The 27,776-nt window shown below is 44.5% G+C and overlaps 1 protein-coding gene across 4 annotated transcripts; it reads left to right on the top strand.

Annotated features, from left to right (window-relative positions):
- Positions 1–25,607, top strand: LOC149310156 (zinc finger protein 783-like). Of its 4 annotated transcripts, none has more exons than XM_089533811.1 (8): positions 1–34; positions 3,334–3,439; positions 3,946–4,335; positions 6,866–6,992; positions 10,765–10,887; positions 11,158–11,274; positions 12,410–12,523; positions 23,293–25,607. In XM_089533811.1, exons 3-8 carry the CDS (start codon positions 3,961–3,963, stop codon positions 24,270–24,272), a joined length of 1,836 nt encoding a protein of 611 aa, XP_089389937.1. In that variant the 5' UTR covers positions 1–34; positions 3,334–3,439; positions 3,946–3,960; the 3' UTR covers positions 24,273–25,607. The 4 variants fall into 4 exon arrangements, with proteins under 4 accessions (XP_089389937.1, XP_089389936.1, XP_089389935.1 ...); XM_089533810.1 differs by lacking the exon at positions 1–34 and adding an exon at positions 121–321; XM_089533809.1 differs by lacking the exon at positions 1–34 and having other exon boundaries at positions 1,809–3,439.
- The last annotated feature ends 2,169 nt before the right edge of the window (positions 25,608–27,776 follow it).

The raw sequence follows: 27,776 nt of genomic DNA, 5'->3' as shown, positions 1-27,776 counted from the left end.
CCTGCGCATGCGCATGCGAAAAGAGACGGCTCCGGTGGGTACAGTACCTCTCTCTCTCTCCTCTCTCCCTCATTATTTCCTCTCAAGCGCCGCCATACCTTCCCTTCGTCGAGGCTTCGGGCCTTCTTCCCTCAGAGGCCTCTCACCCCCCCACCTAAAACGGAGGGAGGAACAGGAGGAACCTGATTGGTCCGCTCTGTGGCCACGCCCCTTTTTCTTATCCAGGGCGGGGGAGGGGGAAACAAAAGGCAGAGGCGGCGCGCATGCGCAGAGAGCAACAGCATAGCTCCAGCCGCCGCCAGTGCTGAGGGAGCCCCCGAGGTGAGGAGCGTTGGTTTGGTCCCCCCTGAAATAAACAGGGACGAGAACGGACGAGGCCTTCTGCTTCGAGGGGAGAGGATTCGGTCGAGACCACCGAGGAGGAAAACGGGGGAAGGCACCCCTCAGGAATGCCCTTTGATTTCATTTACTTTAAACACATCCTTCCCTTCCTTTCCTTTCCTTCTCCCCCGATAGAGTTCCCGAGTGGGCTGAGGCAGGCACCCCGAGGTCAGTGGAGCCCCTGGGGGCAGTTCTTGATCTCCTGCCCTCCCCCCCGGGTCCAGCGAGTGGTTGGGTCCATGTCTTCTGAGGCGAGGAAGGAAGGAAGGAGAGGGCCGTCTGCGCATGCGCGGAACCCCCCTCTCTCTGTTCCTGGGGAGGAGAGAGAGAGAGAGAGAGAATGGCTGCTTGTTTCTGCAGAGAAGGGGAGGGGAAGCTATTAAGTGTGTATGTGAGAGAGAGAGGGAGTGTGTGTGTGTGTAAGAGAGAGAAAGGGAGGGATTCAGAGAAGGAGAGAGAGAGAGATGAACGGAGGGAGGGTGTGACAGAGAGAGAGAGAGAGAGAAAGCCAGGGAGAGATGGGGGAGGGACTCAGGAGGAGGGAGGGAGGGAGAGAGAGATGGACAGAGAAAGGGGGAGTGTGTATGTGAGAGAGAGGGAGAGAGAGAAGGGGAGGGGAAGGTCTTAATGATGTGTCAGGAGAGAGAGGGAGGGACATTCAGAGAAGGAGGGAGAGAGGCAGATGAACACACACCAAAGGAGGGAGGGGTGTGACTGCTTGTTTCTGCACAGGCAGAAGGGCAGGCTCTCGGTTGTACCTTTGAGAGAGAGATGGAGAGAGAGAGGCTGAAAGATGGGGGAGGGAGGGAGGGAGGGAGGGGAGAGATGAACACACAGGAGGAGATGTGACTGCTCCTTTCTGCAAAGAGAGTCAGATGCACACTCGCACAGGGAGGGAGGGAGGGAGGTTGGTTGGTTGGGTGTGAGCCTGTGGCTCCTTGTTTCTGCACATCCAGGAGAGAGGCGGGGAGGCTCTTGATTGTGTGTATATGAGAGAGAGAGAGAGAGAGAGGAACACACAGGAGGAGTGGAGGAGTGTGACTGTTTGTTTGTGCACAGCCCAAAGAGGTAGGGAAGCTTATGATTGTGTGTGTGTCAGAGACAGAGAGAGAGAGACAGATAGAGAAAAGGGGAAGGGAGAAAGACACTCGGAGAAGGAGAGAGAGGGGCTGCTGGTTTCTGCACAGCCAGAAGGGGCAGGGAAGGCCTTGATGGGGGTCTCTGTGTGTCAGTGAAAGAAGGAGATGGGGGAAAGGCTCAGAAGGAGGGAGACACACACACTCACCAAGGGAGGGTGTGACTGCTTGTTTGTGCACAGGCCAAAGGGGGGGAAGGACTGATGTTGGAGGGGGGGACAAAGACTAGAGAGAGAGAGAGACCCACACATACACAGAGGGAGGGAGGGAGGGTGTGATCTTTCTGTACAGCCAGGAGGGGTGGGAAGCTTTGAGTGTGTGTGTGTGTGGGAGAAGAGAGACAGAAGAAGTGAGAGAGAAGGAGATGCTCACGCAGAGGGAGGGAGAGAAAGAAAGAAAGTGTGTGACTGCTTTTTCTGCACAACCAGGAGGTGCAAGAGGCTCTTGATTGTGTGTGAGAGAGAAACACACACTCAGAGAAGGAGGGAGAGAGACAGATGCATGTGCACACATGTGTACATACACACCCAGGGAGGGAGGGGAAAGTGTGTGTGACTGCTTGGTTTTGCACAGCCTGAAGTGCAAGGAGGCTCTTTGGGGAGGTGAGAGAGGGAGGGAAGGAGAAAGAGAGAAAGCCAGAGAGGAGGAGGAGGAGGAGGGAGAGAGTCTCAAGAGGAGGGGGAGAAGGAGACTGAGATATGCGCGCACACACACACACACACGCAGGGGGAAGAAAAGGAGAGGTTGCTGTATTGAGCTGTGTGTGGTCAGGGAGAGGGGGAGTCTCCTTTCCTGGTTCCAAAAAATTCCTATTTGTTTTTTTGTTTTTTGGGGGGGGGGATGCCAAAAAGGAAAATGAATAAAATGCAGGGGGTTGCTATAAATCCACAGGTAACTTGAAGACACTTACAGAGAGAGAGAGAGAGACAGACAGACAGACACATGTTGAAGGGGGAGAGTAAAAAGGAAACAGCAATAAGCCTTGTGGAACCCTTAAAGGCTAGCCAGCTTGTTTTACCCAAAGCTTTTGTGGGCAACAGGGCACTTCTTCAAATGCATGGATGGGGATCTTGATGTTATCCTTGTTTTATAGATCACCATCAGTGTATATGGGGCTATACTACTATAAAACAATAGATGAGACAACCCTCCTAAAAACATGAAATTAAGCAGGTGTTTATGCACACACACTGTGGGAAATAGCAATAAGCCTACATTAAAAGTAATGCAAAGCTTCACACTTGTTGCTCAGTCATCTTGTTAAGATATTTTCCATTTCTGTTATATTTCAGAATATATATTATATATTATATATAGTTCAGTAGTGAGATACAGTTGTGTCCAGTAGATCCTGGTTTCCTGCATATAAAATGAGGGAGGCTGCCCTGTTCTAGGCTGGCGTGGCCTTTGACCATAATTATCCTTTTTCCAGGCTTTTCCATCATCTTTTACCCCCCCCCCCCCCCACATTCTGAGGTGGAAATCCATTTCAATATACCATTTTCCCCTTCCTTGTAGAGGGGGATCAGTTGGGGGGGATTTATGTACTGTAGTTATTTTATTTATTTGTGTGCTCACAGACACCACTTTCTTGGCGGTAAGTGCCAAGCTATTTCCCCCCACAGTTTCAATGTAATAAAAACAATACTGTGGGGAAAGGGGGGAACAAAACAACCAAAACCAGCTGCCAATTTTTACACGTTATGATATAATTAATTGTGATCAGGTGGAGTAGCCGCTGAAGCCACCCCAGGAGAAGTCAAATGTCCTCTGCCAAGACATTGGAATAGAGCTCACTGTCTCACTTTTCTCTTAGATGCATCCAAATTATATAGAAGAGAGGATTGTCGCAGTTGCCATTGCCATGGAACAGTGAGGAAAGCTACACCTGCTGAAATTATCCATTCTATAAACCACTCACGGTAAGGGAGCTTAGTTATCTTTTCACCTCATACCTTGTTCTCTTTTTCTTCTTTGCATAACATACACATGCCCTAAATATCGAGAGTAATAAAAAGTACTCCTTTTGAATCTGGTCAAGATATGACTCTGTAGTTGAATACCAATGGAATAGCAAATCATTATTGAAGAACTTCATTATAAGGTCTGTATTAGGAGATTTTTTTAAATTATTGTGATATTTTATTAATGTTTTGTCTTGTGAGCCGCCTTGGGTCCCTTTGTTGGGAAAAGGGCAGCATGGAAGTGAAATAAATGAAATAAAATTAATAATAAGATGCTGAGATGCATGTTGAGAAAAGTGGCTTGGACATGTATTTCGAAACACAAGTTAGATTTTAAGGATAAAGTTTAAGTTTTAAAGTTGCAGTATTAATAGAAGAATTACAGGCTTATGCCTTAGAGACAACACAGGTTACAGACAGAATAAATGAGCTTTGTCGAGCACTTTCCTATGTTTTATCAACAGCTTCAGTGTTGCAACATGGAGCCTCGGCAGCCGGTGCCTTTGCAGCCAGAACAAAGTTTTGTCCGTGATGCCAAACAGAACATGGCTGAGCTATCCCTGTGGACAGTGGTGGCTGCCATCCAAGCTGTGGAGAGAAAAGTAGATTCTCATGGTACACGGCTGCTTAACCTCGAACGGAGGATAATGACCAATGAGAAGAAATATGTGGACTGTGAAAATGCAGTGGTGGACTTTGGCAATCAAATGGAGTGCAAATTGACTGCTCTGGGGACCCTGATCCAAGAGTATGGGCTGCTACAGAGGCGGCTGGAGAATATGGAGAACCTGCTGAAGAATCAGAACTTCTGGATTCTGAGGCTTCCACCAGGCTCCAAGGGGGAAACACCCAAGGTAAGAGGGTGTACGATGGGAGGCTTCATTCTATTTTGTGGTGGTATTACACTAGGTAGTAGCAACTTCCTCAGCCTAGAAGTTGTATAGTAAATTAAGTGTTGCCTCAGGATCATCAGGGAGGGCAGATTTTGTAAATGAGGAAGTGTTTTCAGAGATATAGCAGTGTTAGTCTGTAAAAGAGATCTTGCAGCACCTTTGAGGCTAACTGAAAGAAGTTGGTAGCATGAGCTTTCGTAGACTTGAGCCTACTTTCTCAGATGAATTTGGTCGAGGGGAAAGCCCAAAGGCAGACCTGTTAAGTTGCAACAGGGGAATCCTAGAGAGAGAGCCAGTGGACTGGGACCTTACTATTTGAGGTTTCTACCTGCAACAAAGGTAAAACATTTTCCCCAAAATTTTTTGGAGTGGATTGTCATGTTTTACCTCAACATCACCTAAAGTTTTCTTGATGCAAAAGCAGGAAGGCTTCTTGAGAAATCAGTGTCCTCTGAATATAAAGCGGCATGGGCCTCATAAACGATGGAGATATATTGGGTTGCAAAGGAAGTATCTTTTTTGTGTTGTAAATGGATGTTATATTTCCTGGACTTTGAGAATCTCCCAGTAGTCAGTGGCCAGAAGGAGGAGATTCCAGTCAGCAAGAAATACCCTTCCATGCCATCTGAACTGAGAACAAAGATAGCAAAATGCAGGCCTAGGAACATCTTCATTTCCCCCCTTCTTGTATGGTTTTTAACACCTTGCATGATGAAGAAGCCAGTGTAGCTTCGAAAGCTTGCAACATGTGGGCCCAATAAAGGTATCACTCTTTGGTGGATTTTTGTTATACGGGATTTGTGAGATTCAAAATCCTGTGGGTATGGAAATGAGGTGGAAAGCAAGTCCAGTTTTAACTATGGTTATTGGTGGACAAAGACAGCAAGGAAGCTGTTGATGGAAACAGTCATCTGCTCTCCTTACCTGCTGGCAACATCTGCCTTGCTGCCTTTGACCACCAATGACCATCATTAAAAGTGAACTTGCCACCTCATTTCCCTACACAAAGGATTTTGAATTTGAATTGACATGTTCACACGCAAATCACTTACACACACACACAGAGCCACCCCAGGCTTTCCCTTACACAAAATGCAACTGAGCAATTATGCTCAAATCAACAAAAGTTTATTCTACCAACTTGTTTCAATTAGTCTCAAAGGTGCTACAAGATCTCTTTCTGTAGGAAGGAGTGCTTGTTTGTTTGTTTGACTTAGTTTTCCATGCATATCTGACTGTGACCCAGAGTCTTGCAGTCCTGGTTTAAACAGGGATCCATGACTAAGTACGGATGGAAATGTGGGAATGAGCTTTGTTAACGGCAATAGCAAGTTGCAGGGAGTGACTCTGGAGAATATTTGGGCAGTATCATTCTGCACAGGCAGAATGTGTTTGTGTAGCTCTTTGTGAATAGACAGGGTTAGTAATATTTCCGACTGGTTTTTTTGTGGGTTTTTCGGCCTCTGTGGCCATGTTCAAAAGAGTTTATTCCTGACATTTCGCCAGCATCTGTGGCTGGCATCTTCATTTCTCTGAAGATGCCAGCCACAGATGCTAGCAAAACATTAGGAATAAACTCTTCTAGAACATGGCCACAGAGCCTGAAAAACCAACAAAAAACTATGGATGCCAGCCATGAAAGCCTTTGACTTCACATTTCTGACTGGGTTTATATGACCACTATTTTATAATGACAGACGTGTGTTTGTTTACATATAATCTTTGATATACTTGATAACTTCCAGAAATTATGGATGTTTCATCTGGTTCTCCTATAAATAGTGGGATGCATAGCCCAATTGTCACTGGAAAAGCATTAACAAACAGTGCAGTTTCCTATTAAGGGAAAGGAAAGGTCAGATTTGACCGCTGACAGGAAGCAAACAGAACAGCCATGTTCTATTTGTCATCACAGACAAAAGTTGAGGAAGTCAGAAGAGTTGGGCTGGAACCCCCAAGAGGGGCTTTCACACTAATTCAGACTAACAAACCAAATCTCTGGGTGGAGGTAATAAACTATTATTGGTCAGGAAGGTCAAGGGAGATGTCTTCAAGTTGCTGCTTGAATTGGAGTTGGTCCAGTTGCACATTTTTGCTCCTGTTGCACTCATCTTCTGGAAGTTTTTTTCTAGCGTTCATAGCACTAGACATGCTGGTTTAGGGTCTAAGTATCGTCTGTTGAGATAGCCCTTCAATGTGGAAGTGGTTGTGTTCTCACCAGCATTCAAGTGACAGCTATTGTTTCTTAGCCCGCTATATAAAGGTTTCTGGGTTGATGAGTCTGCCTATTTGTGAGAGTGTTGGAAATCAGAAAACTATAGATATCTTGACCCTTTTTAAGTATGTTTGCTGTTTTCTCTCCAGCTATAGCTGAAGAACAGTGGGCCACAGGGCCTATGTTCTAACATGGAGGGATGGGCCAAGGTGGAAAGGGACCCAGCACCAGGCATTCATCTGGGAAGGTCCAAGCCTGTGACTGTTGTGATTCCAGGTGCCAGTGACCTTTGAGGACAACTCGGTCTACTTCTCTGAGCAAGAGTGGGGGAACCTGGAGGAGTGGCAGAAGGAGCTCTACAAGAATGTGATGAAGAGCAACTACGAGTCGTTGGTCTCACTGGGTAAAGATAAGAGCTTTGCTCTTGTTTTAGCTAGAAGTTCACTCATGGTGTTGTTGCTCCTGGGGCTTGATCTAATGTTGCTTTAATATCTAGTTCAGTTTTTTTAAAAATCTAGGTCAGGGATGGGAGAAGTATGGACTTTATAACATCGTCCATGAAATGTAGAAAGCACCATGCATCCATCCCCTTAAAAAAAGCCTGGGTAGAATATTATCCAAGCCACTGCTTAAAACCACATCATTTTGGATAGATTTTGCCTCTTTCCTCTTTCAAAACATGTGGATGCAGTATGTTGTGGAGGAACATAAAGGTGGAAAATGGCCCCCAACCCTTGTGTTCTCCTGATCATAGAATCCTACAGTTGGAAGGGACCCTAAGGGCCATTCTGTCCAATCCCATTCTGCCGTGCAGGAAGACACAATCTAAGCTTTCCTGACAGATGGCCATACAACCTCCGTTAAAAAAAACCCTCAAAGATGGAGACTCCACATTTACTATCGGGACGTTTTTCCTAATGTTGAGACAGAATCTCTTTTCCTTTAGTTTGCTCTTTGTCCTATTCTCTGAATCAGCAGAAAAAAGCTTGCCTCATCCTCAATATGACATCCTTTCAAATACTGAAACAGGGGTATCATATCTTCTCTTAACCTTCTCTTCTGTAGGCTAAACATACCTAGCCCCCTAAGTCTTTCCTCATAGGACTTTATGGTTTCTAGAGCTAGAACTGCATCCTCCCTTGGTGTTTCTGAGATGCTAGAGTGTGCCCTCTTGCAAGCCACATCAAGAGGGAGAGGCTTAAATGTGGCTCTTCATCCAGTGATCTTAACACATCTTCCCCATTCACTGCCTTGTCTAAGCTCTCCTCTTGAATGGTGTGCTGTTTGGCCCTTATATTCTCTTTGATTGCTCCCAGGTATGCCACACATAGTCATTGGGGAGAGTCTGTGAACACTTTGCAGATGCTCTGGGCTTGGAACGACCATTACTAGTCAGGACAGCAGGTGGAAGGGAGATAGCTCAAGGGAAGCCTTCCAGCTTTCATCTTGATTTTATATCCATTATTTATATTAATTTACATTTTATAGTATTGTTTTAACCTTGTTACAGTAATATTTTATTAATTTTATCATCTTGTTTGTGGTTTTAGATTGTGCCCCGTAGGTGGGCTTTGTTTTTATTTTTGGATTGTTGTTTTCCTCCTTTGTAAAGCGCTATGTAAAGCTTATGGCGCTATATAAATAAACGATATAATAATAATACCACCACCTCTGTTGAATTTTAAAGCTGGGACATGGTGTATTCTAATTATATAATAAGCAACTATTTAGTCTGAAACAGTTAACAGGTTCAAAAATAATAGACAATTAAACAATAAAACAAAGTCATGGAGCTGCCAATGTCAGAATTAGTGCAGTACTGACAAGAAGTACTTCTTTTTTTGTTATTGGTGTTAGAAACCTTAATCCAGACAGCTTTATAAGAACTGTAATTTAATTTTGATGCAGCTGGTCATTTTCTTGTGATTGTTTTACCATTTGCTGTGGCAGAATCTCGGCGAAGCCACTTAATTTTGTCAGTTGGTGCAAACTGCAGTTTATTGAGGAAGTCAACAGCGTAATTCAGCAAATTAGAATGTCCTTGGTGTTTTAGAGATGCAAACCCAATTGAGATCTACACACATACATACCCCTTTAACATTTGTTACTAACAGCCACATGGCCATATCCTTCCACTGGAAGTGTTCATCCTCACTACCTACTCCCACACATACCATCAGAGATGGTGGTAGTGGTATCATTGATAGATATATAACCATGAATTTCAGATCTGTGTTTCTGATGGTCCTTGCTATTCTGCTTCTTATTTTCCTTTTATTAATTATTATTATTCTAGTACATATTCTTCTAGGAGAGTATTTACTGACTTGATTTGAACACATGAGTAAAAGCCTAATATAAGGATGATCTATTACAGTGGTACCTCTGGATCCTTGAAGTCCACCAACCATGAATCTGTTGTCCTATACAGTCAGTCATCCTTATCCATAGATTTTTTATCCATGGATTCAAGCATCCACAGCTTGAAAATATTTTAAAAATATAGAAATTCCAAGAAGCAAACTTTGGTTTTTTCATTTTGTATAAGAGATACCATTATTCTGTGCCATTGTACTGAATGGGACTTGAGCATCCATGGATTTTGGTATGCATGCTGGGTCCTAGAACCAAACCCCAGTGGATAACAAGGGCCCACTGTATTATTAAATGGCAGTGACATGAAAGTGAACATGCTGAAGCATCTGTCTTCATGCCACCACCATTTAATAATATTGGACTTCAACACCTGCACTTTTTTTGCACCCGTGCAGGGCCTGGAAACAAACCCCCGTGGATATGGGCCCCTCCACTGCATGACCCTGTGAAGTCTTTGTACTGACTTTTCTAGGCCCTGGATGTGGTCATGCTGGATAACTTATTCCCAGATTACTTGCCACTTCTCTTTGTATATGATTTTCTTCTTTGTTTTGAAAAGTCTAAAATACTCAACAATCATACAGCTTTAAATTAATTCAAATAATTTGGCTGAGATCTTGTCTCAAGAGATGTAGCCATGATAGTAGAGCTCTGTTGGTTGTAGCTATGTCTCACAGTGTGAAATCCTTGCCCCCAAAACATATCTTAACACCACCAGCATAGGGATTTCTGAGGTTCTGAGAGTGGGGCCGTGGGTGAAAAAGCATCCACCTTCTGCTGGAAACTGAGGCACTTTACAACAGGCCGGCTCAGGTATCCCTGTAGGGTTCTGTTGCAGCTACTTATTGGAAAGTGCCTCATGCTAGAAGTGGGGAGGGCACTTGATTCACTGCCATGCTACTCAGTACCTCTGAGTGGGTTTTTGGGGAGGGTGGGGCAGTCTTGATTCCTGCATGGGTGCAGTGACTATAAACATGGATTTAAAAGTTAAATTGTCATAACATTTGACTTGCAGCATCATAAATCTTAGGTAGGATGTCTACCATTTTTCAGAAAATGTATATAACTCCCACTTACAGAGTAGAAGCTGAAGACATGAGGTGGTCTAATATGCTTCATGTAGTAAAGACTAAAGGAGTGGTAGAAACAGATTGATAGAGGGAATGTAGGGGAAGACGAGGAAAGAATGTAGTCCAAACATAAGAGCAAAGATGGCAACAGAAAGCACTTTTGTCAGCAGAGTGACTTCCTCTTAAAACAGTTTGCTATAGGAAGCACCCATTCTTACTGCCTAAGTACTTGTTGAAACATTACTTTCATAGGCATAATCATAATTACCGTTATCAGTTATTTTAATGCAATCTTTCCAAATATACTTTAGCAAAAATCACTTCTTGGTGTATTTTATTATATCAAAAAGCAGCAGTAGGTTGATTTCATACCTCTGCTCAATGTCTTTACCATGGTCTCCCTACATTTATGTTCTGGATTCTGTGCTTTCTGTTGCCATCTTTGTTCTTATGTTTGGAATACATTCTTTCCTTGTCTTCTCCTACATTCCCTCTATCAATCTGTTTCTACCACCCCTTTAGTTTCCTCATCAGAATCTTGAGCAGTTCCCAGCCTTACTTGTAACTGCCTCTATTATTTCTCTCCTGCCCTTTGATCATCCCAAATTTTTCTCTTTTCCAATGGTTTTACATTATAGATTATGGTGGGCAAATTCAGGTACGTTAATGTAGCTTTTTCCTGTTCAGTGCAACAATCAGACAAAACGAGTTTTTTCTTTTCTCCAACAGACTATGCAATTGCTAAACCTGACCTTCTGTCACGAATTGAACAAGGGGAACGTCCCTATGAGGAGGAGGACGAGGAAGAGGAGGTCTCCAAGGAGAGAGAGATTTCTGCAGAACCCAGCCCAGGTAAGAGGCTGATAGGTATTGACAAAGCTGGATTGGAAAAGATTGCTGAATGATATAGATAGCTTTGGTCTCCATTACTTCCAAACTCTTCACACTGATTCTCGTGTCTTTCCTCCTTAACTTCAAAATGCTGAGAAGATTTATTTCTCTTGAAGGGGAGATTTCTGTTCTTTGGGGAAGTGAACTTCATCTTGGGATATGGCTGTTGTGTGATGTCCATCAATCCCTAACCACCAACAAACAACTTCTCATTTATGTCTCCCAAAACAGAAGCATTAGTTTTTAGACCAGGCCTGGCATCCCAGATGGAAGGGGCAGAAAATGTACAAGTTAGTGGAGACCAGGAGAAAGCTGAAGGAAAGCCAGCCTCTAGTGATCCCAGTGTTGGTGAGTGAAATATTATTGCAGTCTCATATTTTTCAGTGGTTCTTCAAAGTTTATGAAAATGTAGATTCTTTCTACGGGGTATACCACAGTATCTACCTGAAAAAGAATCTTATCAGGATTTCTTTCACATGTTGGGATTTTAAAAATATACTGATAAGTAACTCTGGTTCTCGGTAGAGAGAAAAAAAGCATGCAGCAGGCTGACATGAGATGACAGATTTTCATTTAAAAGTATAGTTAAATTAGGGGCCCTTTCATACTACACACTTACAGTACTGTGTTTCCACTTCAGCTACTTTGGTTCCATCCTGTGGAAAGATGGAATTTGTTATTGGGTGAGGGGGTTAAAATTCACAGGCAGAGAGCAATAGTACAGTTGGCCCTCTTTATCCACAGATGTTTTATACATGGATTCAAGCATCCACGGCTTGAAAATATTCGAAAAAGATATAAATTTCAAGTATCAAACTTTGATTTATCCATTTTATATAAGGGACACAATTTTGTCATGCCATTGTATTTAATGGGACTTGAGCATACACGGATTTTGTTATTCACGGGGGTTCGTGGAACCAAACCCCAGCGAATAACAAGGGTCTACTGTATCGCACTAAATGACATACCCGATTATTCCATAGGCACCAGCCATGATAGTTAAAATGGAAACCTAGTGCTATAATCATGTAGTGTGAAGGAGCCTCAGGAGTGAGAGACCTGTGGCCCTCTAGTTGTTGCTAGAATGCCACTCACATCATCTCTGACTGTTGACCATGCTGACCAGTACTAACGGGAGCTGGACTCCTATCAGACTGGAGGACTCCTGGGTTAAGTAGGTGGTCTGAAATGCTGGGAAATGAACTCCACTGGGGGTTGTTTGTTTCTTTTTGGACTTTTCTTGTGGTGCTGCAGACTCAGAAGGGATCTGCCAAGCCTCCTGCATCCATGCATATCAGAATTTGGGAGTAGGTCAGTTCCCTAAAGGAGTATGCCACCTCTTGATAGGCTATACACAGGCCAAGTCCTGCTGAGGTGTTTTCCAAAACACTACGGAAACCCAGCTGAGCACCAAATGCATGTTTCCTGTCTACAGAAAGGAGGAAAATAGTTTCTTCCTAATTACTTTTCTATTGAACAGAGTACGGGATGGCTGCTTCCTCCTTCGACTCCCAAGTGAAACGGGATCAAGAGGCAAACCCAGAGGGCCCAGCAGTCTCTGAGGGAGGTGAACTGCACGTCAAGCCAAGTACGGGTGAGTTAAAGCACCTGGACCTTGGACACAGGATGAGCAGTGCTGCTCTGGAGGCTCCTGGGTTGGTGACTGACTGGGCCCCCCAGTGCTTTGGGTGACCACATTTAGGCCAAACAGGGCTCCCCTTCCTGCCCCACCCATGCTGCTTGAAGCTGATCTCTTCTTCCTGCTGCACGTCTTCCTGTGCATGAGCTGTGAGCTACATACACACACCCTACTAAATGTGAGTGCACTGCCTATTGCAGCAGTGCACAGCTTCAAACCCTGAATCTGGAACCAATCCTGTCCTTCTGTGCTTCTTTCTTTTGTCTGGGGATAAGGTGTGTTGTTGCATTTTGTGGGGGGAACTGAGTTGCAGCAGCTGTGACCCAAGGTCTCTGCCTCCTGTCCATCAAGGGAAAGGGACATCACCTCTGTAGACTGTATCTTGTTGTAAATGCTTTTTGGGTAAAGTAGGATAACATTCAGTTCAGCTAAACCACATGCACATTCCTTTGCATTTCCTCCCCCTGAAATTTGCAGCCTCCCCGTGATTAGTTGCAACTTCGTATCTTGATCTGTAGCAGCTTTCTGAACCCTATCATCCAAACTTCTCATGCTGGAGATGGTGAGGACTCAGGCAAAGTAGTTTTTCTGCTGAATTGTCAACCTCTATCTAGGAGTGAGGTTGCTTCTTAGTTCTGACCCAAATCACCATGGAGTGTACAGCACTGCTGACAAAGGACTTGAGGAGAAAACGGCTATACAGTCGGATAGCAAACTGTGTGATAACTGTTCCAACTAGGTCATTGTGCCCTTCAATCCCATCCCATAAGTTTGAACCTTCTTGTTCTGGACTCCTCCCCCCACCTCATTTTCTGTGTTCAGGTTCAACTGGTACTTTCTGCATTGCTGACTAAAGTACTGTGGGTCCTTCTCTGTTTGCTCCTTTTCTTGCAATACAGTCTACTGCAAGTTCTGTATTGATAATTTGTCCAAACTGAGAGGTATTATTCCTTTCATAACCCTTCAGTTAAGGGGCTGTTCTCCTTATCTGCATGATCTTCCACAACTTTGGTGGCTGCTTTCCAGCTAGCCTATTAATGTGTGGTGTGGAAGCACACAAGCACATGGTGATGTCCTGGCTGTGGAGTTACAGCCAGAGCCAGAGAGGGAGTGTCTTGAAAAGACAGGGCTCCTTTTTGGCAAAGTCAAGCATTTGGGGTAGAGACCAGGAAGGTTGTTGTGAAGGGAATAGAAATACATGGGTCTTTCTGCATTCTCCTTTAAGTTGCTTGCTAGAGTCTGAAAGGACAAATCCTGGACCATCCTGAAGTCTTAGTACCGTGCCAACTCGAGTGAATGATTTAACCCAGGCTGCCAAACTTGCTTGTGGCAAAGTAGAAGCTTGAAGAATCCAGATACCTGGAACCCAGGACCAGCACTTTGGATCACAGCTCTAATTCTGGAGGATCCTGCATACTTGATATCCATGGAGTGGGCAGGCCCAGTTGTAGGTCCTTTTCTCACTTCAGCAGACTCCAAGCAAAAAGGATTGAGATGTTGCCTGCTTGCCCACCATTCCCTCTGTTCTCAGATACTGGAACGCTCAAAAAGTCAATCCTGACCTGTGATCTCCTGAGCCCTTAAGAGTAGCTCCTAACCATGGCTGAATGTATTGTCTTAAAAGAACAAAAAAAAAGTATAAATTTCAAGGGAAGTGAATATAAAGTGGCAACAGCTCAGTAAGATTTGAATGGCCTCATCCTGACTGAGCTGGCACTGGGTGGGGCCACCTGTACTACTTCCAGCCTCAAGGAGGGGACCTTTGTTTGTGTCTTCTTTGGCTACCAAAGCCCAAAGGAGAGTTCAATGTCTGAGAAAGAGCGAAGGTGCTTCCAGGAGTTGGAGGCTCATCGGTTTTGTGTAGCGGATGAAACCCCAAGTGCATTGCCAGTTCAGAGCTGAGTGATGCTGAGAGTGCCTCCCCCAGCCCTCCCCTCAAGGAATGCAGGGGCTCAGAGGGGCTCTGAGATTCTGCACATGGAGAGTGGGAGAGGCTGGTTTAGAGCCCACCTGGACAAAGAAATGGGCTGGAAAGATGAGCAGAGCTGGCTGGCGAGGCTGAGAGGAGACGCTGAGAGAGCAGCGCGCACGAAAGCCCTTCATGTAAGAGCACAGCTACTGCCTGTTCCCCTTTCTAACTTGTTTCTTGCTCTCATCTAGCTGCCACAACTGCTGAGTGAGGGTGACTGCTAATCACATTTCCATGCTTTCTCCCCCTTTGGCTCTTTCAAACTATCAGCCACTTATTTTAAATGCAACCAGAATTATGTACTTTATTGAGGATGGGTGGCTACATTTTCTTCTGATGTAGAAGGATGGTAGCTATGGGTGGAGGCCTGGAAAGGGTTGAGGAACAAGGCTGAAAAATCAATGGAAAAAGTTTCTTTGAGTACCTGTTGTGAAGGAAACAAATGCCTTATAAACTGCACATTAAGGGGCACCAAGACTAGTGGAGAGGTAGGCAGGTGCTTAATGCAGCGGTTTCATCAGGGTGAATTCCCTGCAGAAGAATGCTGCTTGCTGTGCCATTTCAGCATGAGCAGTGCTTATAGCTAATGGCATTTATAGAGTAGACGTAAGTGGGATTCATTGCTACCCCATCCCCAAGCCAACTACTTTATTTAAAATAAATGAAGCTGTGAGATGCAGCAGGCTAGCTTTATTTGTGAAGTGGAGCAGCCAAATCAAGGTGTGTTGTTGCATTTTGTGGGGGGAGCACCTCTTTGAACATGTGGAACAGTGCTTGAGGTCTGATGGAGGAAATGCTTTTCCAGGGTGCTAGATTCTCAAGACAGTCAGAAGTGCTCTGTTTGCTACACAAGGTGGGCCTCTTCACAGCTCCTCTGGTCATGCCTCTGGTCTCGGTAGGTCAGTGCTGTGCAGCCTGGTCCTTCCTGTTGTCCCTCCTGGACTGGGTGGCTGGGAAAGGGTTCAGTTGGGCATAGTTTAGGTTTGTTTTTCTTTTTTCCTGGCTTGGTTAGGCTGTTTAGAATGCTTACTGTGGAGGAGCACACACACCGACAACGTTTTCTTTGCATCCACCAGATGACGGGCTTGCCTTCAAAGCAGAAGTCCTCCAGGCTCAGAGAGCTCTGTGTGAAAGCTTGGGACTCCAGTGCACGGACGAAGTCCTCCACCACGGACCTCACCAGGGAGCCCCCATGGGGAGCCGGTATAGTACTCTGGTGCACCATCCACGAAGGCATTCGGAGAGCCAGGTGGAGGAGCCCATTCTGGGAGAAGGAGGCTTTGGCAGTGGCAGTGGCAGCCCTTTGCTGGCATACCAGCGTGATCGCCCAAGTGACAAACTCTTTATGTGCCCTGAATGTGGAAAGAGCTTTCGGCTTCAGAAGAGCCTCTTGATCCACCAGCAGAGCCACGCCACAGGAGGAGGAGGCTACAGGCCACAGTGTGAGAAGAGCTTCACATACAAGCAGCAGTTCACCCTCCACCAGCGCATCCACACTGGAGGGAGTGCCTACACGTCAGTGGCATGCGAAGAAACTTTCAAGCAGAGCCACAACCTGAAGTCCCTTCCCCGGGGGCCGGTGGGGGAAAAGCCATATGGCAGCAGCAAATGCGTGAAAACGTTCAACCTCAAGTCTTCCTACCGGCAGCACCCAAAGAGCCATGGGCGGGAGCGGCCTTACAAGTGCAGCCGGTGCCCAGAGAGCTTCTCTCAGAAGAAAAGCCTGGTCACCCACCAGAGGCTGCACTCGGGGAGAGGTGGCAGCTCTCTAGCCTGTCTCTACTGTGGCAAGAACTTCAGCCACCCCTCGGATCTGGTCAGGCACCAACGAATCCACACCGGGGAGAGGCCCTACCGATGTGGCGAGTGTGACAAAAGCTTCACGCAGAAGCAGCACCTCCTCCAGCACCAAAAGATCCACCTGCGGGAGCAAAACCGGCTGATGGGCACAGCCGTCCGGGAGGCCCTGTTGGACGCTATCTTTATCTAGGACCTTTTCCCTCTGTTTAGGGGTCAGCCATGTTTCCTTAGCTGTGGGGATGGGACAAAGGGTGGGTAAAATAATAGACTTTTACCTCAGAATTGGACCCTCGGGGCAGAGAGGGAGCAGTCCTTCCAAGCCTCAAATTTAGAGGGTCCTGTAGACTCTGGTACTTGATAGCAATTTGATCTTTCTTTTCTTTTTTTAAGGGTGTCTAGAGATTGTTCAGAGTTGCTAAAAACAATGAGGTGGGTAGTTACAAACTGCTTCTGGGATTGTCTTTTTCTGTCTTGTTTGGAGTGTAACAATACTGTAGGTGTCCTTTCCTGATGTTGCCCAATTAACCAGGTTTTTCACTTCAAAATAACTCAAGACAGATGACTGTTGGTCCAGAAATGGTGCACCCTTTCACCTTTCTGTAAACACAGATTTGTCAAAACAGAACACTTTTATATATTTTTTCTGGTTTATTATTATTTTCTTTTGTTCTGTGGAAATTGAAAAATAAACTAGAGATGTGGAAAAATAGTTGTGTGTTGGCTATTTTTTCTGCACATGTAAACCCTTCTAACCACTTGTGTGTGGAACCTTTCATAACAGTATGGGGTGGCAAGATGGCTTCAACTTTTTACTGTTGCTAGGAATATGTTCTGTACTCACAATTAAAATACTTGAGCATTTAACTTTACACATGTTAAAGAGAATTAAATCCCTCTTCACCCCAAAAGAGAGAAGGGACCTTTCTAAAGCATTGCTACTCACTGGCACTGTGAGAATTGTGTTTCTTCAAGTAGTTTCTTATAGAGATGCTAAGGGGGACCTGTCATGAGGTTTTCTTGGCAAGCTCTGTTCAGAGAGGGTTTGTCTTTGCTTTCCTCTGAGATTGAGAGAAGGTCACCCAGTGGGTTCAATGTGTGATTAGGAATTCGAACCCTGGTCTCCAAAGTCATCATCTAACACTCAAATCTACACCAGACAGGCTCTCCTATACATTTTGAGGGCATCCAGCTGTGTGCAGGGCCTCTTTATAGTGGCCTTTCCCATGAAATGTTGAAAGCTTCCAGCTCTGGAGCTTTCCTTTTTCTAAGAAGACTGACTGTTTTCTAGATGGGAAAGAGCCAGTGATGAAAAATATACTGTATATACTCATGTATACGTCCAGAAATTTTAGTCCAAAAATTGATCCAAAAAACTTGGTTTGACTTATTCTATAGGTCAGTGTAAGTGCTGTAATTTAACTCTTACCAAAAAAAGGAGCCATTGCCTTTTGTGAGTAGAGTGGTGAAGGGTGAGAGCTTAATTGACCCCAAAAAACCTGAGTAGACTTATGTATGGGTCAATGTATGTGCTGTACTTTAACTCGTGTGTGTGTGTGTGTGTGTGTACATATATGTACATGTAAGTATCCCCTGGTGAATAATCTGCCCTGGAAGCACTGACCCCCTTCTACACTTTCATCTATGAACACAAATAGTTATGCCTGTCAGGATTGTTGTTGTTTTTTTGTTTTTTTTGCCTTATTTTCCTTTGCTTTGTCCTTTACATCCTTCATTCCGTGCCTCTAAATTTTACCCTCGACTTATCCATGGGTCATATCAAAATCCATAATTTTGGCCCTAAAATCTGCCCTTGACTTATACATGAAGTCGACTTATAGTCGAATATATACGGTAGTTCTTCCCAGGCGACCCTAAAAGAAACACTGACCCCCTCAACTCTCTCTGCTATGGCATTGCTTCTGGCCTTTTTTAATGGGTAGGGAAATGACAGCAGTGGCATCTCTTTGGCACTTCCCCTCAAAGGAGTGCTGAGAGGAATTGGGCTTTGAAGGATTTGAGTAAGACATTTGTGTATGTTTGTCAGCTTTTCTGGGTTAAAATCAGGCAAAGTTATCACATTAAAATTAAAGGCTATATAGTTGCAATGTTCTTTGCTTTGCCTTTTCATCCTTTTCAACATGTGCCTTTTCTTAGTGCTTCCCGCCCCTGTTTGCCTTGCCCACACATTGCACAACCACCACATAGTTCCTTCCTCATCCGTAACACAAAGTGTTATGCCTGCTTGAATTTTGTAAGTTATTTGGCATTGTTTTCCTTTGCTTCGTCCTTTACACCCTTTGTTACGTTGCCCCTCAGTTTTACCCTCAACTTACCCATGGGTCATATAAAATTCTGTAATTTTGTCACCAAAACCTGCCCTTGATTTATGTATGAGTATATATAGTTGAGCATGCATGTGTACATGTGTGTGGGGGGGGACTCTGTATCTTCTGACAGTTGATATGATCAAAGTAGTGTTTTAAACTGGCAAAGGAGCAGTTGGAGAAAGTACAGTGCACCCTTTTTTTACGCAAGGGATCCGTTCCGGACCCCTCCACATAAAAAAATGTGTATGCTCGAGCCCCCATTGAAAATAAAAGGGCTCGTGCATGGTGTGTGGAGTGGTGGTGCATGCACACCATGGGTGAGCCCTCCATTATTTTTAATGGGACGCACCGCCCTGCGCACTCTTACGGGCTGAAAGCCGCGTATGGTGTGTCCGTGTATGACGCAGGCGCACTGTACCAACTACCAGTCACTTTCGACAGTGTGATGCCCGATGAGGCTTTATAGCCTGTTACTAGAAAATATATCCCATCAGAGCCAGTTCAGTAACTTTTTATCTTGAGGTAGAAAATCCCAATCTCAACATCTTTTCTGGCTTTTCTCCCACATGAATTATCATGGGGCCCTTGTATACCTGTTGCTGATACTTGTGGGGTATAGGAGATATTCCTTTGTGAGTAGACAGTGTTCTGAATTGGGTGTTTCCCTCCAATTCCACTGCCCTAAACCCACTGCCTCATTGTTAAGGTCCCAGTTGGTCTCCTTTACTAAACACATCCTAAACTGCTTAGAGAGTATTGAATTCATTATGAAGTGGTATAGAAATGTAAATGCTAAAGCATCATCATGGTAGAAAGTAAATGAAAGTGACTTGACGAGATGTTCAGAAAGGAACAGTTAAGGATGTGTATGTATGTACAGGATGTGGATGCAAGTACCTTGTGTCCTGACACCAAACTTTGGACTTGGAGAATCCTAACTTCCATTTTCATGTTAAAAGGATTCACTTCCTCAGGGCTGTGGCACAGAATTTAGAAGCAGTGGGGGGCCAGAATTTAGGGAGGCCTAAAATTGGGAATGGAAACTCAAGAGGGTGATAGAATTCAGAAACATAGCCCTGTTAGTCTGGAAAATCAATATGCAAATGGATCTTGCAGCACCTTTCAGACTGAAAGACGAAAGTTGGTAGCATGAACTTTTGTAGTCTTGACCCTACTTCCTCAGATGCATTTGGAGGAGGAGGATGCTTTGATACCCTTTCCAAGTTTGGGTCTGCTCCTTTTTTATTTCTTCCACTTGATACTTTATCCTGTCTCTAGCTGTGTACTTTGGCATCTTAGTTTTTGCCAGAGAATCTACAATCTCATGACATCTAAGCTTCAGCAGCCAAACCTGTACATTAGCCGCGTCTTGCTTGTCTGCATCTCTCTCTGTAAGGTTTTGCATATACAGCTTTACCTACACAGAGTTGATAATTGACTGTTTTGGAAATGAATTCAAAGACAGCTGTGTTAGTCTGGAATATCAGTATGCAAAGTGATCTTGCAGCACCTTTGAGACTAGCTGAAAGAAGCTGTAGCATATGCTTTCATAGATCTGGTCTACTTCCTCAGATCCCTTCGCATACTCTTTTGGAAATGGTTTGTGACATGCAGTTTGGCCAACAGTTCCCTCCTCTGCCTCTCCCTTCTTGCATTGGTAAAGTTATCCACAAATAATTTTGGAACATACACTACTGAGTTGAGCATGCTTCATTTTTAGTTTGTGTGGAGACGCTCATCTCCCACTCTTTAGCTCAGACATCCTCTGGTAGATCTTATTACTCTGGGTTAAGTTAGATGTCTTTTCTGAACTTGAAATCTTAACGTTAAGCTTTGCTTCTAGGTTGCTCTGCTGAAGGCCAGCTTAATGTTCTGGTAGAAAACAATGCTCCCTAGTCAGTTTTTGTCAAAGATGTTTCCCTCTCCAGCTCTCCTTTCCTATATTTGGTAAAAAGATAAGCAATTCTGGAGTCAGGATGATTTGGAAGTGACATTGGTTCCTGTAGTCCCCAGCTTACAGTCTGAGACAGTCTAATGGGGCAAGCTTGGTTTCCTTCAGTCAAGATTTGACTAATGTAAAATCTGACATGTGTATGGAGAACATTTGAAAGAACCATAGTGGATAACACTCAAGGCTTCTCAGGTCTAGCTTTCTGTTTCCACAATAACTGCCTCTTGCATTGGGCATTAAGCAGCACCATTTAGGAAGAAATCCCAGGTATCATCTTCTCTGGAAATTGGTTCCTGAACCAGCTGTTTTAGGGCAGACCTAGAAATCTAACTTCTTTGCTATGACTGGAACTCATATTTATCCAGTAACTGTGACAGTCTTTGGAAGATGATGGTTGCTGCGACATTTTCTCTGTTGGATGTCCCCATGGTTTCATTCTGCCTTATGATCACCTTAGGTATGTTGGTCAAAGGATGACAGGTTCCAGTACAAAATCAATTTTGCCGACTGGCGTTGTCCTCCAGAATTTGGGGAGTGAAGGAAGCAGCCACTCATTTCTTCTGCTATCCTGAGGGTGCCAGACGTGTGTCCTATATAACTAAGGGATGGCCATTGAAGCAGAATCTGGCACCCTGGAAAAGAAGCACAAGCTTCCAACTCTCATAGCTGTTGTTAAAAACTGAAGTGTGGGCAATTGTTTTGCTAGTGACAGATCTTCCAGAAGGTGCTTTCCTGGACTAAAACCCCAAGAATCTTTACCCTGAATGCCCAATTGCTATGTTGTTGGGGGGATTCTGGGAGTAATAGTCCAAGAGAAGCCACTTATCCAAGCCCTGGCTACTGCACAGGTTAGGCACAATTGCAAGTGCAGGTTGACAGCAGTCTCCTGGGACAGTTTAAGCAAGGAAAAAAGACAATGCAATTTTCAAGCAAGAACTTAAAATGCATTGTGAGGGCTTTATTAAGTTCTCAGAAGTTACACAAGGGGCAAAGTTTAGGACTTCACCATGGAAACCTTAAATGTCATGCTAAGAATGAAGCATGTAAATTGGTATTTCGAAGCAATTTACTGGGTCTGCTGATGTGTTTCATGGCAAATGTTAAAATCTTCCTTTTATACCACTTGGCTCTCTGTGTCCCAGGGCAGATGAAAACTTTTTTTATTCTACTATAGAGTTGTATTCATGTTTACGGGGTGGTTGCTGACAAAATGGGGCAGGTCCAAAGTCCTATTTAATGGCTAAGAACTCACATACTGTTTTAGTCGGTTTGTTGTGCTCACTTCTTTGAACCCACAAAAAGCCTTAAGAGATGTGTTGCTGTAAATGCCCAGATCACTAGAGCTAAAAAGCATGTAACCCCAAACAGACACAAATATGGAATGTCAGAAACACTTCCAAATGGGTTGCGTATGCTATGTAATATTAGATGTAAATGTAATTTACATACATATTTTAATTATGCTTGTTAATACAGTTGGCCCTCCTTATCCACGGATTTTTTAATCCACGGATTCAAGCATCCAGGACTTGAAAATATTCCAAAAAAAGAATACATTCCAAATAGCAAACCTTGATTTTCCATTTTATATAATGGACATCGTTTTGCTCTGCCATTATACTTAATGGGACTTGAGCATCCACGGATTTTGTTATCCACGGAGGATCCTGGAACCAAACCCCAGCGGATAACAAAGTCCCACTGTACTGGCCTTGTCCTCTTTTTAAAACTCAAACTCTCTAGATTAATGGTTTTTCTTGACTCTATTGTGTTGTTCGTTAGTTTAATGAAAATAACGATACGAAATGTAAAGCAGATACACCACCATATGAAAAAATGTATATATTGCAAAACATATGTTTTGTATTGCAAAAAACACATGACAAAAAAGATTGTATTGGAAAAACAGCCACAACATATAGTTAGTTTTCCAGCATTCTCTAAATATATTTTCTTTGTCTTCTTTTCCAGTGAATAATCAGAGGTTCTGTAACAGGTCTTCTTAGTATTTGTACTGAAACACTCGTGGTTTTGAGATGTCAGATGCATTACTTGCAACTGCAATGAATGGCTGTTGGTCCTGATGTTGTGTGATTTGTTTTGTATGTGTCAAAGAACACTATTGAGGAATCCGTAGAAGTCTGTAAACAGAACCATTTTTACTGGAGTCTTGTTATTCCTAAATAATCTGTTACCTCATTACAAAATTTTATGTTTTGTTTCTATATCATGTTATATTACATATTCTGTGTAACCCATGTGGGATCCTTATGCACCTTTAAGTTGCCTCCGATGGAGAGTGATTCCATTGTAGGGTTTTCTTGGCAAGATTTATTCCAGGGAAGTTTATCATGGCTTTGGTCTTAGGCTGGGGGAGTGTGACTTGCCCAGGGTCAACTGGTGAGTTTCCAGGGCTGAACAGGGACTTGAATCTTGATCTCCCAGAGTCCTACTCCAAGCACTTGGAGCTGGTTTCTGTTTTTTAACTGTGAGCACATATATGGAGTTACATGCTTTGTAGTTCTTGTGGTTTGTTTGTATGTGTACAATCTTGTCTTTGTTGATTTCTGGGACTCTATAAACACCTTCTGGGTGTGATGTGCACTGCTATATTTTCCTTATGGGAAAAAATTGTATATAATACTATATTCTTAGTGTCTGTGTTTTCTCTACACAGCTCCTTCGACAGACAAGGAGTTGAACAAACCCAAGGGATCACCCAAAATCTTTGAGCCCTGGCTGCCAGTAGAAGCATCCCGGGAGAGTCCTCTTCAAGCTAAAGGCTCCCTTTGCCCTGAAATGTGGCTGAGGCCACCTCTAGGAGGAGAAGGTCGGGAGTCTGGACCCCTTGAAGCCAACCTGGCCCAGTGGCCAAAGCAAGGGGAGACCAGGTCTCACACCTGCCCAGATTGTGGAAAGAGTTTTGGCTTCCCAGTCGGCCTCCAGGATCACCATCGGAGCCATAGCATTGGCCTGGCCTCTCAAGGGAATGGCCAAGCGTCTCCAAGGAATGAGACCCTCCTAGTGCATGCACTCAGCTGCCAACCGGAAGAAGGGATGGAGAGGCATTCACCCACCCCAGCAGGGGAGAAAGCCTGGTCGTGCCCCTGGTGCCAACAGCGTTTCCGGCTGCGGGTCAACCTGTTGATCCACGAGAGCAGCCACTTGGAGGCGGCAGCTGATCTGAACGGCAAGGACCGGTTGACTTGCCGCTTCTGCCCCCGGCGCTTTGGGCGGTCGGACCACCTCCTGCGCCACCAGATGAGCCACACCGGGACCCGGCCCTACCAGTGCTCAGCTTGTGAGAAGAGCTTCACAGACAAAAGCAAGCTGACCAACCACTACCGCACCCACACAGGTGAACGTCCCTTCCACTGCTCTGCCTGCGGAAAGCATTTCATCCGGCGGCATCATCTAGTCAAACACCAGCGGACCCACACCCGGGAGCGGCCCCACCAGTGCCCCGTCTGCCTAAAGAGGTTCATGCAGAAGCACCACCTCCAGAAGCACGTCCGAACTCACACGGGCGAGAAGCCCTACAAGTGCAGCCAATGCCCCAAGGCCTTCTCCAGCAAGCAACGTCTCCTCCAGCACTGCTGTGCATCAGGACCAGGGATGGTAGTGGATGCCATGGCGGCCCAAGGCTCTGCCCTTTGAGGGGAAGACCTTTGCCCTTCTATCTACCTCTTGATCTTTTGCAGGCTGGATGGTCTGCCAAGGTGCTGCCACTTTCGTCGGTGATGTTTTGCTTTGAAAGGGTTGCGAAAATTCAAAACAAATGGTTGGGTGTTGCATTGGCTATTTAAAAAAATCCAAATTCCATATTATGGTAGTATCCTAAATCAAGCCAAAAGGGCAACACTGTTGTGAGAAGCCCCAAGCAATTGACTCAGTTGAGAGACTATGGAAAACCTCAACATCTCTGCAAATTCAGCAGTGTGGGACAGGTTGTGAATTTTGTGTGGTGTTGAGAGGCTCCTTGCAAGACGTTGGCTCCTGTACATTGTAATTCTAAACATGTGGGGTACAATTTATTGTGTTGAGTAAATAGACGAAGAGTGGACCTTGGCACCTACACCAAAGTAGGGAAGACTTAAACATGACAACAAAGACAGTCTTAATAGTGCTTTGCACCTGTGTTTAGAAATGTGTTGTGAATGAATGTAAGTATTATTAGAGCTTAATGGATGCCACCTAGGCTGTCCTCGTTTTAAAAATCAGCCCAAAGGAATATGGCATTGGGACTCAATGGGGTTGTGGCATCTTTTGCCTAGCGTGGGTGGGCTTTCACATTGGGTCAGGGATAGTAGTCAATAGAGGTTTGGGGTGGGATTTTCAATTGCGAGAGACTTTAAAAAACAAACATTCTTAAAATGGTGGCTATGTAAGAAAGGAATGCCTTGCTACTTTCTCCTAGGAGGTGGCGGTACTGATATCTGCAGAACTGGATACTCTTTGCCTCATGCAGCTAGATTCTGTGCATGTACTCAGAAGGGAAGGCTCACTGGGTTTATTTGGACAGTGCTCGCTTGGGGGAATTCTGGAAGATGTAGTCTGAAACAAACATAACGTTTCCATGTTTGGCAGCTGCCATGATTTAGATTGCAGCATTACATGCTTGGATTCCCTGGCAACATCTGGAGTCCCTCTCTCTGGCTCACTGGTCTAAAAGTCGTGCTGTGCATATTGGTGGTGCACAGGAAATTCCCACAATGCATTTGTCCAAGTGTTTTTGCTGATGATAACTATTCAGCAGACCTGGAACCAAGATGAACAAGCTTTGCATCAAGTCCTTTCAAGAACAATGTTTATGAGGCTGGACATCTTCTAGGTGTCCCTGTAGTGAATCTCTTTAGAATCATGTGAGCCTGTGCTTTTTTTTTTAATGCCATCATATCTTTGTTTAAAATGTGCTTCTTTGCTTGATCAAGTAGATTGCAATTTTGTGTTTGTGTGTCTCGAGGGGAGAAGGAATAAACATTCTATTTTGGGGGTTTGGGTGGCCGTTTATTTTTTAACTGTTCGTTCAGGCACTCTCTTGGTCAACAAACCCACACTAGGAAATGCCAGAAGGAGGGTGGGAAGTGGTTTGTGTATTTTGGGTCATCTAGGTTTTCTTTGTTGTTGTGGGCCTTCAAGTCGTTTCCGACTTATGTCAACCCTAAGGCAAACCTATTGTGTTTTTTTCTTGGCAAGATTTGTTCAGAAAAGGCTTGCCATTGCCTTCCCCTGAGGCTGAGAGTGTGTGACTTGCCCAAGGTCACCCAGTGGGTTTAATGGCCAAGCAGGGAATCGAACCCTGGTCTCCAGAGTCATAGTCCAACACTCAACACTGGTGCGTGAGCCAGTTTGAGAGTTGAACTAGGACTCTGAAGACCAGGGTTCAAATCCTGGTTTGGCCATGTTAACCCACTGGGTGACCTTGGGCAAGTCACATTTTCTCAGCCTCAGGGTGGCCATGGGAAACCCTCTCTGAAGAAAGTTGCCAAGAAAACCCCATAATAGGTTTGCCTTAGGGTCACCATACGTTGGAAATGAAGGGACTATCTTCTGTTCCATCTCCTTTCTCTTGGGTTCCCTCTATCCCCATTTTTAGTGATGACCCTGTGAAAAAGAGAGCTACTCTCCCCAGGGGCTGCTCCATTGCCCTTACACAGGATTGCTACTCTCCCTGAATTCTTTTGCTGTTAGAAGGCAGGTTATTAACTGAATTAAACTAATTCAGCACAAGGACTGCCTCCAAGTGTGCGTCTCCTGGACATTTCTCTGTTGCTTCATGAATATGGCAACTGCTGTGTGTTGTGTGTTGTACGGAGGTGTGTGTATGTGTGCATGTGTGTAACAAAATAGAAATCAGGAACTCTGTTGAAGGGCTGGTTGAACTGCATACATAAATATGGGGTGGGGATGTCGTTTTTCCTGGGGGCCTAAATACCCATCTGATGTTAGCAGCTAAGCAGGTGGTTGGTCCTGGTTAGTACTTGGATGGGAGACCACTAAGGGATACCCGGTGCTGTTGGCTCTATTTTAGAGGATGGAACTGGCAAAACCACCTCTGAGTATCCCTTGCCTAAGAAAACCCTATGAAATTCATAGGGTCGCCAGAAATCAGCAGCCACCTGGAAGGCACAGACAAACTGCCTGAATATTCCAGAGGTACCAGATCAGGTCTGATTTTGAAAGCTATGCAGGGTCAGCTCTGGATAGTCCTTGGAAGGAAGACCACCAGGAAGATTTCTGTAGAAGAGGTTTGTTACTGCCTTCGGCTGAGGGTAAGACTTTCCAAGGCTGAGTGGGGACTTGGATTTTGGTCTCCTGCAGCCCTAGACCCACATTCAGCCCCCCACAAAGCCATAGCTCCCCCTTCAAGCACTCTCACATACAGCAACCCTTTTGTAAGGGTTCTTTGGGGGAAAGGAGCCAAGATTATATAATGTACTATATATGTACATAATATTTATATACATATGTAATACATAGAATATGTATTACAGTCAGTCCTCTGTATCCACGGACTTTTTGATCCATGGTTTTTCAGGCATCCACTGCTTGAAAATAATCCAAAAAAGTATCAATTCCAAATAGCAAACCTTGATTTTCCATTTTATATAAGAGACACCATTTTGCCGTGACATTGGATTTAGTGTGACTCAAGCATCCAGAGATTTTGCTATCCATGGGGGATCCTGGAACCAAGCCCCAGCGGATAGCAAGGTCCCACTGTATATATAATATGTTCAGTGGGCCCTTGCTGTCTGTCGGGGTTTGGTTCCAGGAACCCTTCCTGGGTAACAACCTCCATGGATGTTTAAGTCCCATTGAATACAATGACAGTGTAAAAATGGTGTCCCTGACTTAAAATGGCAAAATCAAGGTTTGCTTTTTAGAATTTATATATTTTTTGAAATATTTTCAAGCTGTGGATGGATTTAAAGATCCATGGATTTTGTTGCCCACGAAGGGGTCCCAGAACCAAACCCCAACAGACACCAAGGGCCCACGATATAGATAATATATATATATATATATAATGTACAATATACAGTGGGACCTTGCTATCCGCTGGGGTTTGGTTCCAGGATCCCCCATGGATAGCAAAATCTCTGGATGCGTGAGTCACATTAAATCCAGTGTCACGGCAAAATGGTGTCCCTTATATAC

This window comes from Sceloporus occidentalis, unplaced genomic scaffold, assembly GCF_023333645.1.
Source record: "Sceloporus occidentalis isolate IW3139 unplaced genomic scaffold, rSceOcc1.0.p SCAF_7, whole genome shotgun sequence".
Lineage (NCBI taxonomy): Eukaryota > Metazoa > Chordata > Lepidosauria > Squamata > Phrynosomatidae > Sceloporus > Sceloporus occidentalis.
The sequence above is the reverse complement of the archived record's forward strand: the minus strand, read 5'-3'. Positions and strand labels throughout refer to the sequence as shown.